The 15000-nt window shown below is 39.8% G+C and overlaps 2 protein-coding genes across 4 annotated transcripts in view; one reads left to right on the top strand and one right to left on the bottom strand.

Annotated features, from left to right (window-relative positions):
- Positions 1 to 2749, top strand: part of LOC137988789 (uncharacterized) — an 8830-nt gene extending 6081 nt beyond the window's left edge. Inside the window, exon 4 of the mRNA XM_068834749.1 lies at positions 1538 to 2749. Coding sequence (XP_068690850.1) covers positions 1538 to 1815 — 278 coding nt within the window. The 3' untranslated portion in view covers positions 1816 to 2749. The remainder of the gene's footprint in view (positions 1 to 1537) is intronic.
- A 3163-nt stretch (positions 2750 to 5912) lies between these two features.
- LOC137988800 (QRFP-like peptide receptor) lies at positions 5913 to 10677 on the bottom strand. 3 transcript variants are annotated; one of them, XM_068834763.1, is made up of 3 exons: positions 10592 to 10677; positions 10056 to 10140; positions 5913 to 7673 (listed from the first exon to the last, which is right to left on the bottom strand). In XM_068834763.1, exon 3 carries the CDS (start codon positions 7529 to 7531, stop codon positions 6623 to 6625), a length of 909 nt encoding a protein of 302 aa, XP_068690864.1. In that variant the 5' UTR covers positions 7532 to 7673; positions 10056 to 10140; positions 10592 to 10677; the 3' UTR covers positions 5913 to 6622. The 3 variants fall into 3 exon arrangements, with proteins under 3 accessions (XP_068690864.1, XP_068690858.1, XP_068690869.1); XM_068834757.1 differs by lacking the exon at positions 10592 to 10677 and having other exon boundaries at positions 10056 to 10567; XM_068834768.1 differs by lacking the exons at positions 10056 to 10140; positions 10592 to 10677 and adding an exon at positions 7757 to 8528.
- Between the last annotated feature and the right edge of the window lie 4323 nt (positions 10678 to 15000).

Consider the following 15000-nt stretch of genomic DNA (forward strand, 5'->3'; position numbering starts at 1 on the left):
GCTCAGTTGGTTAGAGCGTCGCACCGGTATCGCGAGGTCAGGGGTTCAAACCCCGTTGAAGTCCTGAATTTTTCAGGCTTCTTTACGTAATTGCAAAAATTGCGTTCATAACTGCGAGGATCATAGCTTCACTTAAAGGAATCTTTACTGACGTCGTTGTCCGCATTTTGTTTCATTCTAGTTTTCTCACAGATGGCATCATGCCATTTGACAAGTAGATTCCATTTTGCCGTGCGTCTGTTCAGTAATAGATCACAAATGACGTCAAAATGTGGCACACCAAGCAATAGCCGAGTGTGTCACTGATGTTCTTACCACATTTTGTGATCTATTACTGAACAGACGCACGGCAACATGGAATCCATTTGTGTTTTTATGATAGTAGAAGTTTTTGGTGGTGATGTCCGGTGTGTGTCTGCCCGCTAATAGATCGTTGAGAAATAATCAAAATGCGTGCATTATTGCGCTTATCATAACTTATCATACAATAATATTACAAATTGACCTCAAAAGCTAAAATAACTTATTAAACTTAGTTAACTCTCCAGTTTTAAGCCTTTTAGCTTCATATAACGAGCCAGTTATTAGCCTCAAAAACTGATAAATTCTTGGGTGACAAAGGCGCTATAAATGATCCCAGACATTCTTTGTAAGATTTCGAATTTGCAAAGTATCATTTATCGGGTTCAATTTTTCAGAGTCGTTGTGCGATGCACTTTCAATATTCAGTACTTTTCGAGGGTTGAAGAGGATTAATCACATTAATCGGATGTTCATTATTCCGTTATCCCTGCTTGAAATTTTTCGTTATGCCATTCCAGTAAAAAACAACTCATTATTCCGTTGAAAGAATCTACTTATTCCGTTCGACAAATCGATTATTCCAAAGGAAGTCGTTATTCTGCCCCACAAAATATCCGTTATTCTTATTCCATTATTCCTCTTCACCGCCCGATACTTTATTCTCGGCAGACTTATTAAGAAACAACGGCCTTGTGCTAATAAACGGTCAGCGTAGAATGCAGACTGCCAATTCTGAAAATAAGAATTCCCTCGACAATAATCTTCGCTAATTGACGACGAGACATTCCCGCCAGAGTTTATGTAGTCGTTTCTGATTGGTCGCAAAACGATCACTTGACGTCATAGCCTGCGCATGCGCCTCGCCGTGAAACCTTTTTCCTTTAATTCCAACCTTATGCCTAATTCTGCCTAAAACCATTCTTAGTCCTAAGGTTAGCATTATCAAAGGATCCGTTTCTGCAGTCTGGATTTTACTGGTCTGCGGTTTGACCGTTGTACCGTTTTACGATTGCTTTGAAGGATGCCAATCAACTTGATTTGTTGCAGACTTTTATATTGTTGGCTTTTATTGCCACGGAACGCGCGCGTTGCATATCACCCCAAAAGACGGCTTCAAAGGAGACAAGGCCTCTGAAAGTAGAAAAGTCTATCCAGCACTAATAAAAGAAAATCACTCTAACAATGGATAAAAGGAAGGATTTCAAATCTCTTATGCGTTTGTTTGATTTCCTAGGAGATGAGCACTTGGACACAGCCAGAGCCTATTATGGTCTGGGCCGTGCTCTTGGGGCCCTAGGATCCACCGACGACGCTCTGGAGAGTTTGAACAAAGCTCGCAGTATTCAAGTCCGTGTTCTTGCCTCCCAGCATGATATCGACAAAACTGAAAAAGAAATCAATTCCTTACGAGGACGAGAAAGGGCGGAGTCTCCATGCCGCATGCTGCAACAGATGCAGATTGAAAACCGAGGTGCGTTTTGTCGAGATATGCCTTCACCTCTGACAACATAAGTCACTGGGGAACTCGAGCAGAAGCGAGAACCTCATCTAAGAATGCAACTTTGCACGTGTTCGGTTTGCCAAGTGCATAGCAACTATCCAGAAATTTAGCTCGTACCATCGGTGAAGGAGACCAGAGAGAAAATTGGAAATTTATCGTTATTTGTTCACGCCCTCCATGTAACCTCAAATTTGGTCATTTCACGTCGTTGTCAGGACGAGAACGGCAAAGAGGTGTACCATGATGTAAAATGCTAGTTCTGGGCGTGCAGATCCATTGACGCTTTTTGTCTCCTTAAAACTGCATTTCCTACTTTTGTGTGGCTTTTTATTCTCGCCGATATCGCCTTTGCTAGAGGTTCCTATTTTAGACTCCTTTATTTACTTGTCGCATTTGCGCGCGTCTTTTATGGATTTGCACAGACTTCATTTTATCATGTGGATTGGAGGAATGTTTGCCTTTTGTTTCTCACCTTCCCTGCGACAACAACAGACTAGAGTGTCTGGAAGTGTTTGTTTTTCACGTTTCTCCAAATTACGAGTGTCAGATGCACACCAATTCTCGACAAACGCCGCGAAGTGTCCCCTTCAGTATAAGCGTCAAGTTCGTGTTGTAAACAATAAAGTTATAACGTAGTCGTTCGTGTCGTGTTATCTTTAAGGTAGAGTTTTTCAAAGTGGACCTAGTAGATGTTGTTAACCCGTTTCGCCCCGAGGGGGCCCTCAATGGTGAAGCCACCCCTCTCCTCCGTCTCATCTGATGTTAGACACAGGTAACAGCTGTGAAGTGGCACCATTGGAAGTGAAAGGGTTAATTAACTTTGTATAAGTGTACTTTAGGAGCAGACCCATGGGAACACTTTGTGGCTGTATTTCTGGACACTTGTGACCGTTTTGAAGTTGAGAAAAACGGCGAAAAATCCTCAATAAATACTTTTCGGGTTCGACAATCATTTTGTCAAGATTTGGAACACCACTGTGGCTGCATATGTCTCAAAATCCTGCTAAGTTTTTGAGCGTTTTTTGGGCGCTATGAATCCACCCCTTTTGGTCAAAAAGGAAGATGTTTGAATGCATGAAGCTTTAATTTTCCTTAAGTGTTCATTTTTTGTTTTTGTTTTTTTGTTGTTTTTTTTTTGTTCGTTTGTTTTGTTTTCTTGTTTTCTTGTCCTTAGAACATGTAAATTGGGAAAAGGGTTTCGAATTTTCACAAATGCCGGATATGATTCATGGCTTTTGTAAAGCGAACGTTAGGCCCATGGTATTCATTTTCAGAAAAAAGAAATATGGGAATATCAAAGAACGTCTGCAAGTGCAGACAAAAGTGGCAGGGTATTTAGCAGGTGGAGGGAAAAGTGACTATCCTAAGTTGAATTATTATGTTTTAATTAGTAGTTCAGTGTGAAGTTGAAGTTTACTTGTTAAGCTACCGGCGGGTCATACGAATTTGTCTGCGGTGTAAACACATGATTTGCGTGGCTCGTCAACAGGATAACCGGCCAAAAATGATGAGCCTAAAGACGGATTTGTCTGGAAACGGCCGGCACTAAAATGGAGTTGATGTTTGTGAACTGTTTGGCGATATTCTGTCCATTTCAATTTCGATTATACATGTATCAGAAACCCATAAGGGTTGAAACGTGTAACGCGCGTTCACAGCTTCCGAATATTCAGTGCGAACTGATTGGTTGAATGTTTCAGTGCTAAGTACCATATTTGGAAACCCCTCGCTCTTGTTGTTCCAAATATGGTACTTAGCAAATTGAATATTCGGAAGCTTGTTTCCCAGCACACAAGGGGCCGTTACACGTTTCAACCCTTATGGGTTTCTGGTTGAATTCAAGTTTAGATAAATGTTTTGCCAAGCAAAAATCATGCAAATTTGAGTAGCGTAGATAATTTATAACCATTATTTTATAAATTGCACGATAGTAGTGTTTTAGTACCTGAAAGTCAGGAAAGTAGTTTCATCACCCGGACTATACCTGGCTGAGAAGTACAAGTTGTCATACTTCAGTCACAAACAACAGTCCATCCTTGGACTATACTCACCCACCGGATAATCACCGATTTCATCAGGTTAGCCATTTCAAAACTCTTACCTTTAATGATAAATTAGCTTTGCAGTATTTTTCTCTGCTTTTATTTCTACTCCTTAAGAAGGGAGAAGTCATACCTAACTACCTTTCGTAACGTCGTCTTCTGACTATTAAAAGGGAGCTTACGAAACGACGACGCCGACGGAAACGACGACGCTACAAAACAATAGGTTTAGTGAGCAAAAACAATGGCTCTGCACGCTCTGCACGTGCATTTTACATTTTGGTACATTTCTTTGCCGTCATCTCCTAAATGACGACGTGAAATGACCAAATTCAAGGTTCTGTGGAGGACGTTAGCACATGACGATGAATTTTCAGTTCTCTCCCTACGCTTCCAACCCACTCATAACAGTTTAATTCCTCGACAGTTACTACACATGTAAGCGTACATGGCTTACAAAGAACTTTGCAAACTTGCTTATGCAATAAAATTTAAGTGTTGTGGTTCTCAAAGTGTTTTCAGCCATTATCTATTCTTAGTACGTTTGCCAGATCTTTGTACAGATCTCGGCTAATCGTCGCGTTGCACTCTTAACGGATTTGTTTAACGGTACTGGAATCGGCGCAATGATTGAGGCTCCTCGCAAAAGTTTAAAGTCGTTGTCTTGGAGTCACAAGTCTGATATCAGCTGAGAAACGTTTTTGTATATCCTTTTCTCGCGGCAAATGTGAGGGACTTTTTCGTGAGATTTGAATTTAAGAAAACGTGTTTTCTGGGTCGGTATGATGGGCATTCTTTATACTTAATTATGGAAAGCATTTTCCAGTGCCTTTAACGAGAATCTAAAATGATATCTTGACTCTTTCTTACAAAGACGCAGAATGCGCTCGCTAATGTTTCTCGCATCCTAGGTTGAGCTGAGCTGTTGGAAGCAAGTGTTAGCATCAATATTGAGTTTGGGGGTCAAACTACATGAGACCGGGAGGCTCTTACTGCTGGTAAGAAGAGCACAGAATGCGTTATCAGAATGGAATGAATAGAAACCAGAATTATTCACTTTAGAGCAAATTTGGAAATATGTCTTCAATAGCTAAGTTGCCAAGCTTGAAGTATGGAAATGTGGAAATCTGGAAATGTGAAAATAGGTCTTGAACAGTTAAGTAGTTTGGAAGTCTGGAAATCTGGAAATTTGCGAATGTGGAAATATTCCCAGACTTCCAAGCTTGGTAAGTTAACTAGTTAACTGTTCAGGACATATTTCCAAATTTCCAGACTTCCAAGCTTGGAAACTTAGCTATTGAAGACATATTTCCACATTTGCAGACTTCGCAAGCTTTTAAACTAAACTATTGAAGAGATACTTCCACAGTTCCACACTTCCACACTCCTACTCAGTCTGTGGGTTTACCATTAATGCACAGATTTTCTCTTAAGTGAATAATTCTAGTTTCTACTCATTCCATTCTGATGACGTGTTCTGTGCTATTCTATATATACCCCAAGAAAAACCGACCGGGAGGACCTCAGACCGGTATGAATTTAAAACGGCATGATTTTTTTGCAGCCGTTTACATGAAACCGGGACGTAATGATATCCTTTGTCTAACATATCGCTGACCCAAAAGCATACGGGCTTGAAATTTCTGGACCTCCCCTCCCTGGTCGTTAGTATCCTGTTTCCAACATCTTCTGGAACCCCTTCCTCTTTCTTTTGTTCCCTACATACTTTGCCTTTTAGCATTGCTTTCCATGGAGAATCGTGTCTTTCGTCGTTGTCAGAGATGCTGAGTCTTTTAGCGCTTATTTTGGTTTGGGAGATGATTCAGTGCATTTGATAGCCGGTGTTTCGCGTACTTCAAGCAGGAGCCCATTTGTACTGAGGAGGCTCCCATATGTACTGTCCTTCGCGCGCATCTTTCTATTTTTAGAACTAACTCTTCAACAGGAGACTCACAATTGCACATCAATTTGCATTCATTGTTTTTGCTATTTTTATCTTTGTTAGACAATGAATTTATTCTGATTGGCCATTCTAAACAGTGCGTGCAGAGACGAAGAACTCGTGGCGTTCTAAAAAAAGAAAGATATGCGCAAAGATTGACTCATAGGGCTTGTATGGGAGAGGCAAGCTCCTACGCATGGGTTCCTAACTTCAAGTTTTTCCTTAGTGATCCTGGAAAACAATTCCACTCAAATCATTTTGAATAGCGTCATTATAGAGCCACACTGAAGAAATATTTCCTTCTCTTTAATGATTCATTCATTGAATTAAACCATTGAGTCTGCTCTTCATCTTATTTACTGAGTTTTGCACATACTCAACCTTTTAAGGCACTAGCAACTCTTGGACAACATAAGACTGGAGTTCCCGAGATGAGAAAACCAGGCGCCATGGTGCATTATAATCAGATAACTTAGTTATGGATTTCACCCATACATAACAACTGTCTACAGAGGTGTTCTTTGTGAATTAGACAGCAATGGAGTATCCCTCATAATCTCATCCCTCCCAAGGAAAACCTCCACGATGGTTAGGCTTTGAGAGTTTGCATCGTCGACGGGAATATTCGGGCAAGACACCTCTCAGTCATTGTGGAGAGGGGAGGAGCTGATCCAAATACGTCAAAGAATAAATTACGTGCCCATCTTAATTAAATTTATGCGACTCCTGTCTTTGTTCTTACAGCCAAATTAAAATCAATAACCCACCCCCACTCGCCTTGTCCCTTCACTCTAAAAGATGACCTGTCTTTATGCTTCTTCTTTTTTTTTTCTTCTAGCAATGGAAAATGGACTTGATGTATCTCATGTATTCGCGGCGAAAGTATTTCGTTATGGTTCCGTACACTATGGGATTAACACAGGCATGCAGATACGCTGCAATATCAGCCACCCTCAGTAACACGTCGCCTACTCCTTTATGCTCATTGGGTCCAAAATCCGACATAAGCCACGCGATCTGGATTGGCAAAATACACACTGCAAATAACACGACTATCAGGCCCATCATTTTTATGATTTGAAGGTCCTCTTTCCGTCTCACTTCCAAAGCAAATCTGTCTTGAGCATTGCAGATTTGCCGCTGTTTGGCCTTTCCCAAATCCCTGGCTATCAAAATATAAGCTCCAGCGATCGTCAGCAGCGGTAGGATGTACTGCAGTGTAAACAGGACAGCGGTGTAAGCGCGACTTTGCTGTGGTTTCCAGTTCTCTTTGCATCCTCCCGTCGTGTCTCTTTCTGCAACTATTACGAGCGGAAGTAAAAGCAGAAACCCCATCAACCAAATCCCAGCAATCCACGCGAAGATATACCTATGACGCATTTCCGGTTTCAGAGAGTTGATGATGACTCGCCAGCGGTATACAGCCATAAAGGTCAATGTAAAAATGCTGACATTAAAAGTTACAGTCATTAGAGGAGAAATGAACTTGCAGAACAAAGTCGGGAAGGTTGTACCGCTCAGGACAAAGGCGTTGATAGGTAAAGACAACAGCATTAAAGCCAAATCGGATGTCGATAAGTTGCAGATGAGGAGATCGTTCACTGATTTGCGTTTCTTTTTCCAAAGGACAAAAAGAACAAGAGAGTTTCCTGTGACGCCAAGTACGAATGTAAAAACGTAGAGAACTAACTTAATCTGCCTCTCTGACTCACTCACTGCTGAAAAGTTAGTTGGGTGGCCCATTACGATATGACAGTTGAGTCCATAAGCTCACTGATAAAAATCTTCCGAAAATGTTCTTCCTGCTTCTAGTTGTAGGAACTCTACTTGGGATCGATCAGTTGCCCCTTGCTGGTAACTAACGTGAAGTTCTGGCTTCCTTATCCTGGATAAGAAATGAATCGAAAATTAGAAATAAGAAAACAAAATGACAATGTGTTAAAAACATAACTTTACAACTTGGCTCACTTGATTTTATAATAGTCTCAATATGCTTTTCGCCAAGAGCTAATACTTAAAGATAGACCGCGTTGAATAGAAGAGTCTATATAAACTTGATGGTCTAGATCTCTTGACACCCACAAGGTGAGCTTTCTACGAAATAACGCCTACTTATTATTTTTTTTTTTTCCGGCTTTCATGTCATCCCGTCAATCTTTCAAGCCAAAGTTATGTAATTCCCAAATTTAAGTGACAATGTAGAGTTTAAAATCATTTTATATTAAAAATATTTTCCGCCGCCTTTGATTTCCAGTTTGAAAGTTAAGACAAAGACAATAGTCAGAACAAAACGTTATTTGAAAACAGAAATTAGGCGCACACTTTGGCATCAGATTTGTAATCAAAATGTCGTCGGTATTCAGTTTTGTCCTTCTTAAGGAAGATTTTATCTGAAATTAATTGATAATTTTGTCCTATTTCAAGTGTTTCTTTAATGTAACTTCATCTTTGTTTTTCCATGTCTTGATCCATTAAATAAACTGTGATTTTACTCGTTTTTTTCTTAGCCTAGCCCAAGTTCCAAGCTACGATCATGGCAAATATTACACCAAATAGCAGAAATCCTACCTGAGGCTGATTACGCGTGGGCAAATTCGCGTCTCAAGTTCTTAATCGATGAAAATCATTGTTAAGAAAAGGATGAAACCTTGACTTACCAAAAACATGTACTCGATGACTGGTAGCTATATAACTACAGGAAACCTAACCATTCTTTCCTCGAGTAAAGAGAATTCAAAGTAGCGAAAATTTCAATTATCATGTTCGAGACCTATGAACTATTTGTTTGAAAAAATGTTTATATAATAAATTTTGCTAGCAATGGCTGGAAAAGTTATTAATCGTGAGTGTAAGAATAATAGTTTTTATATAAACTTTTTTGCATTGTGAAATTGTAAGGACAGCAATAAGCCCCAAGTCATAAGTGTCGTTTTTCGTGTCGTTTTTAAGCGACTTCTCTTCCCATGCCTCTGACATAACAACAAGAGGCTTTCGATCTAAGTCACTGGGGGTACATGTTCTCTTATCAAGAGTAGCTCGATGACAACTGTTAAGTTAAATGAATTATGAAAATTAACACGCGGAAGATCATTTGCTTAGAAAACCGTGTCATGGCCCTATTCATGGCTTTCAGAGATTCTCCATCAGTCGTGATCATTTAATTTCTCAATTTTATGTACGCAGCAAAAGATTACGGTATTTTCGTAATTGCATCTGTGAAAATCGTGCTCTGCATTCGCTACATGAGGAGATTACCAACGCACAAGTCAAAATACGCCCACCAAACATATTCACGCAAACTGAAGAAATGACAAAATTACGAAATCCATTTCATTTCGTCCATATTCATTATTTTCATATAATATAGCATCATAAGAAGCAAAATCAAGACATTGTCTAACATTAAAATTCTGGAGACATTTTCAAGATTGTTTACACAGAAACTGAGCGCGGTTATTAGATCTCAGCTGTGATCTGTGATGCACGTTTATAACGTTCAAGAGACAGTACAAAACGGAGATTGATCACGTATAAGTTTTGATACCTTATTCGCTGGTATTTTTTCTTATTCAAAAACTTAGATAAAACAATGTCTTGCCAAGTGATTGAGGAAAAACTTCTTCCAACGTCGCTTTGTGACATTATAAAAGAAACGAATTAAAGCAAACTTAATCATACCAGGCCCATATGGTTATCCTATGTAAACGACAGGCGCCCAAAAAGTACGAAAATGATTTTCACATTTTATTTAATTTGCTTAGTTGAAAAATCTTGAATAAACCAATTTCGTAAATCCTTTCAGTTGGAGAGTACTAATTAATAGTAATGCCGAGGATACCCACTTTCGCATGGGTAAATCTTTTTTTTTTCCGTAGTAAAATAATACGAATTTGATTTGGGTTTTTTTTCTTTCTTCACAATTATTTTCTGCTTTCTAATAATGTTTGTTAGCAAAACAATAATTATTATTGTTTTACTTAGAATCTCGCAAGGCATCCGGAGAGGCAATATGTCAGCTGTAATTATATCAAAATTTAATGCTGTTCCTTCGAAGAAGGGCGAAACTGTGATAGGAGTTTTAAACTGAGTTGTAATGTTAGCTGTAATCAGAACCACGACTGAACATAATCAGTCAAATACTCACCCACACTCGTGTTTAAAGGACCGAATTTTACTAAACGGATTTTCCGCTTGACTCTCTCAGGATGTAGAGACATACAACCACAGTAAAGACCCGTGGAAGGCGAAGAATTCTCATACCACTTACCTATACAATGAAGAGTTGCTGTAATTTTCGTCAACTTCTGAGACTTTGGCCTCAAGAACGTCGAAAATGAATGCCTTTTTGTTTCCTCTCAGGGTAGAAAACGAGTGATATGTCCATTCCGAGTTTATGGTAATGTAAAATGACAAACGTTAAAAGGGAATAAGAAAGGAATCGTAATGAAATATTAAAATCACAATATTTAAATATGCCAGATAATGTGATTAATATCTAGCTCTTTATCAAGAACAAATGTGAGCTTTAGGGCAGATTCCCACCAAGATGTGATATTATATGTACTGTGTGTTGAATTTTCAAGATTTGCCTTGAGGCCTCCCAACAGTGGAAACTGAGACACTCTGGACTGTCGAAATTTCACTCAGAAATTTCCACCCTTATTTACATTGCTCGCAGCCCATTGTTTCAGAAGCTAAATTTTGAAATACCAGTTTCTTCAGTTATAATTTCCCGCGGACGGAGGTGTGTTCTCTGACTGATGTGAAGATGACGATGTTGATGATGGTGATTATTATTATTACCTTATATAACTGAAATACTATGAGTGCGTCGTGGTTTTGTCTGCGGGATCATGTTCCGATCGAAGCTTGCAAGTTATTGAGGATCATCATCAGCCTTTGAAAAATTCCCAAGATGCTTGGCAGTCCTTTTCCGAGGACTGGCTGCACCAAAGTCACGGGGTGGGACACTTAATGACAAATACATAACATATCAGACAACTTTAGGGTCAAAATGGGTCATACCATGCGCGCAAAGTACTAATCTGCACAATTTAAACCCAGGAACTTATTTGAACAAATGAGCCCAAAAAATTGAACTGCTCCCTATTGAGTGGCTTCATGGCTCATTTGGTAGAGCATTGCTCCAGCATCGCACAGGTCATGAGTTCGAATCCCGTCGGAGGGGTCCGTCAGGTGTCCAGAAGAGACAATTACTTAAATTGTCCAAATAGGTGCGAAGATCACTTCTCCCCAAATGAATTTGCGTAGGCCTTTGCTTGTACTTCAGGAATGAAACCAGGCCTTGAACTTGTGTCACAGATTGGTGGAAATTATCGGAGCCGTTTAAACACTGCCCGGAACCAGTTTCAGTAAACTCGAGACTTAAATTTGCATTTTACCATAAAATCATAATACTGGATGTAGTTCAGTGCTACGGATCGTAGGGTTGCGGCCGCCAATTCTTTCAAATCATCACTTCCAAGATGAGGTTCAAGACACCAGTAAACCTTCTCGAAGCTTGCTTTCACTTCAATCGGTGACACACGTTGTGGAAAGGCGAATTTCAAACCCCGACATAAAACCAGTTTCTGGTTTCTGGCTCTTAAGTGCGAAATCAACTCCATCTACGATGAAATTCGCCGAAGCTGCAGCGTGTTCCGGTACATCTGTATTTTACGCACAATGGTAAACCTCAGAAACAAATACTATCAGGAGGTAATGAGCACTCATACAAAGAAGATCGCAAGATTACTCTACAAAGAAACGGATGTGGACGAGCATATTCACAACATATCGTCCTACGAACTTTCTTTTTTCCAGAAACTGGTTTTATGTCGGGGTTTGAAATTCGCCTTTCCACAACGTGTGTCACCGATTGAAGTGAAAGCAAGCTTCGAGAAGGTTTACTGGTGTCTTGAACCTCATCTTGGAAGTGATGATTTGAAAGAATTGGCGGCCGCAACCCTACGATCCGTAACACTGAACTACATCCAGCGCAAAATCATAATAATAATAATAATAATATGTGATCTGCTAATCGCCCTTAACTGAATTACTAAGAGCGCAGCTCAACGAGGTCGGGCCGAAGGAGCTGTGCTGCCGTCTAGGCGCTCGGCCCCTGAACACGACCTATGTATGACCTCGGAGCACAGCACGATTTTGAGGAGTGAGGAAAACCGGAGTACCCGGAGAAAAACCCTCAGAGTCAGGTTGAGATCGACTGAAACTCAGCCCACATACGACCCGAGGCCAGAGTTGAACCCAGTCACAGCGGTGGGAGGCGCGGTTGATGACCACTAAACCACCCTGACTCCCCCAAAGAAACTTGTTCGATTTTTGCTCGTTTTTTTTTTTTTTTTTTTTTTTGCCTTTTATCTATAGACATCGTGCAACTTGCAAAAAGACAAAGAGAAGATGGAATAAGACAATTTTCATGCTTTTTTAACAGGAAGCAGCGGGCAGTTTTGAGATCTTTTGACTTTGCCGTTTCAAGTATATCTGCACAGGTGGTTTTCAACCAACATCATGAGACTGAGGTGACAATGGTGTAATATGTACAATTCCTGGTGGACAAACAAAAGAAGCTAATGAGAGATCTTTTGTTTCCGTCCACCAACATGGCGGCGATGACGTCACATGCAGATGGTTTGCATACGTCATAACATAGTTCATCGAGGGCCTGGTTATGAATCCTTAAAACCTTCAAAAGCGAGAACAATGTTGTCGCAATCGATGTTGAATCGATCGTGGCAGTGCAAAATCTTTTGCTTTTGCTTCTGACGGATGTGCATAATTTAAAAAGAAAGAATTGATTGGTTATGTTCTTGAAAAAAGTGTGTTTTAAGGCCAAAAATCCCGGCCAAAAATACAGATATAATAGCATGAAACAGAAAGGCTTGTCGAGTTTCATAACCAGCTCCATGCATTAACTATGGTCATAACGAAGACTTCTCAGATAAGATACTAGAAACTGAACAAATCGGCACCACTTTAAAATTCAGTGGGTCGTTGAACATGAAACATTAATTTATAAAATGCCAAGCTGCCATGAAAGACAGAGACGGCGAAACGGATGACTAGTAGCGAGCAACTATTTACCACGTCAATCAAATGATAATTTAGGCAAAAGAGGCGTAATCAAAGCCGTGTTCATTGATTGGTTTAGGTGACATCACCTTGTGAGAGAGGCTGTTCTACATATTTATCATATCTCTCAGATGGTACACACTCTATGATTGGCCAATTTAGCGGGCCGTATAAGAATACGGCTATCTACAGTAACAGTACCCGCCTACTGTCCGACACGCTAAACTGTTTGAAATTTTAGTGCAACATTTTCCAGCAAGATTTTAATGTTGTTTGCTTAGTTCTTTAAAGCAAATATTTTAAAAAGCCAATAAGATTTATTCGTTTTTCGGATTTTCACGCATGCCAATTGGAAGACCTTAGACAGCAATGACCAGAACCAGGTTGCTGACCAGCGGTTTTCGTTAAAACAATGGTTTGCTGGTGGTGCTCAGTCTCGCGGGCTCAGAAAACCTGGTTGTGGTCATTGTGCTGGTCATTGTTATTTAAGGTTTTTCATGCCAATTCTTGGTTCGCACCCACGTGGCAGGGCGGCCATGTTGGATGGCAATACAATACAATTTCCTTTCGCAGAATTTGCATAATAATAAACTTTAGTTCCCAGCGGGGAGGCAGGTTATTGTTCTTGCTATCCAACGTGGCCACCATGACGTCACATGCAAACCAGCAATCGTTTGTGCCAGTTGAACGTTCCGCTTGACTTCAACTAGTTTCCTTTTCTGCACGCCTGATTACCGCAGAGATCATATAATAGAACGTTTTCACTCACGTGACTAGAATAGATTCTAATTTAATGAAACAAAAAAAAATACTTACAAAAAATACAGTTAAATTCCCAGAGGATTAGTTTGGAACACCAACATGGCCGCCGTTTCTTTGTTTTGGATTGGAACACCAACATGGCTGCTGTGACGTCAAATGAAAACGCTTTATAAATGTCTTACTAACCTCGTTCTCTCGGTCCGTATTGTAAGTTAGGGATCCTCGTTTTTTCTAGTTGATTAGGGAGTTAAAGCTAGGACAACGGCAACGTCAACAAAAATGCCACGTTCCAAAGAGATATAGCTATTAATATGATGGTCAAACACCTTTAACTTTACTTGGTAGTTCAGAATCTTTTGTCTTGGTCGAAAAATAACAAAGTTAGATTTTTTTATATTTAATGATAACTTTTTAGCAATCAACCAGTCATAGATCTTACTGAGTTCTGCATTAACTTTAATTCTCCAGTGCCTTAAGGTTTTTCTCAGCATACAAAAGGATAGTACCCTCTGCCAACAAATAAAATTTAAGCTGACCAGAACTGTTAGTTATACCAAATTATGTAGATGAGGAAAAGCAACGATCCCTGCACCGATCCCTTGTGGAACTTCTGATAATATTACTTCCTTTGATATGCTTTTAACACCGATTTGCGTCTTTGGTTGCAGATAAGAAGCAAACCATTCATTTGTTACCCCGCGTAAACCATAGTGATCCAATTTTTGCAATAATATTAAATGATCTACAGTGTCAAAGGCTTTATGTATATCAATAAATATGCCGCATGAATACATCCTATTGTCCATGTTATTTTCAATTTACGCATATTAAATGAACGGTTCTACAACTGAACCCACTGGGAACTCGGAAAAATCCGAGCCCCAGATGGGATTCGAATTTACGACCTTCCGTCATTTAGTCGCATGCTCTAACCACTGACCTACTGGAGATTCTATGGTGAGCAAGGATGAAATGTGGGCCTTTGACTCACATTTCGCTTAATTCATGCTCAGTGGAACGCTTTTCACGGAAACCATATCGTGAATCACTAAGTATATTCTTTTTCCCACAAGAAATGATTTAAGGCGATAATACATCATTTTTTTCAAAAATACGCTCTCAGGTTTAAGATAATTGGCACACTTTTATTATATCCCATCACCAAAGGATTATAAAACATTATCCTCGGAATATTTACTAATTATTGTATAAATTGGCTGAGAAACCTATGAAGCAGTATACAGAAAGCTTTCGAACGAGGCTAAAGGCCAAGGCGGATAACTCTCTGAGACTTGCATAATTCTTAAAATAACACGAAATACGATATTAACTTCTTACTAACCGAGCGCGAGGGCCGTACT

This window comes from Montipora foliosa, chromosome 2 (genome assembly GCF_036669935.1).
Source record: "Montipora foliosa isolate CH-2021 chromosome 2, ASM3666993v2, whole genome shotgun sequence".
Classification (NCBI taxonomy): Eukaryota; Metazoa; Cnidaria; class Anthozoa; order Scleractinia; family Acroporidae; genus Montipora; species Montipora foliosa.

Excerpts from the sequence above, each read along its gene's own strand:
- LOC137988800 (XM_068834763.1), bottom strand. The coding sequence starts at position 7,531 with ATGGGCCACCCAACTAACTTTTCAGCAGTGAGTGAGTCAGAGAGGCAG.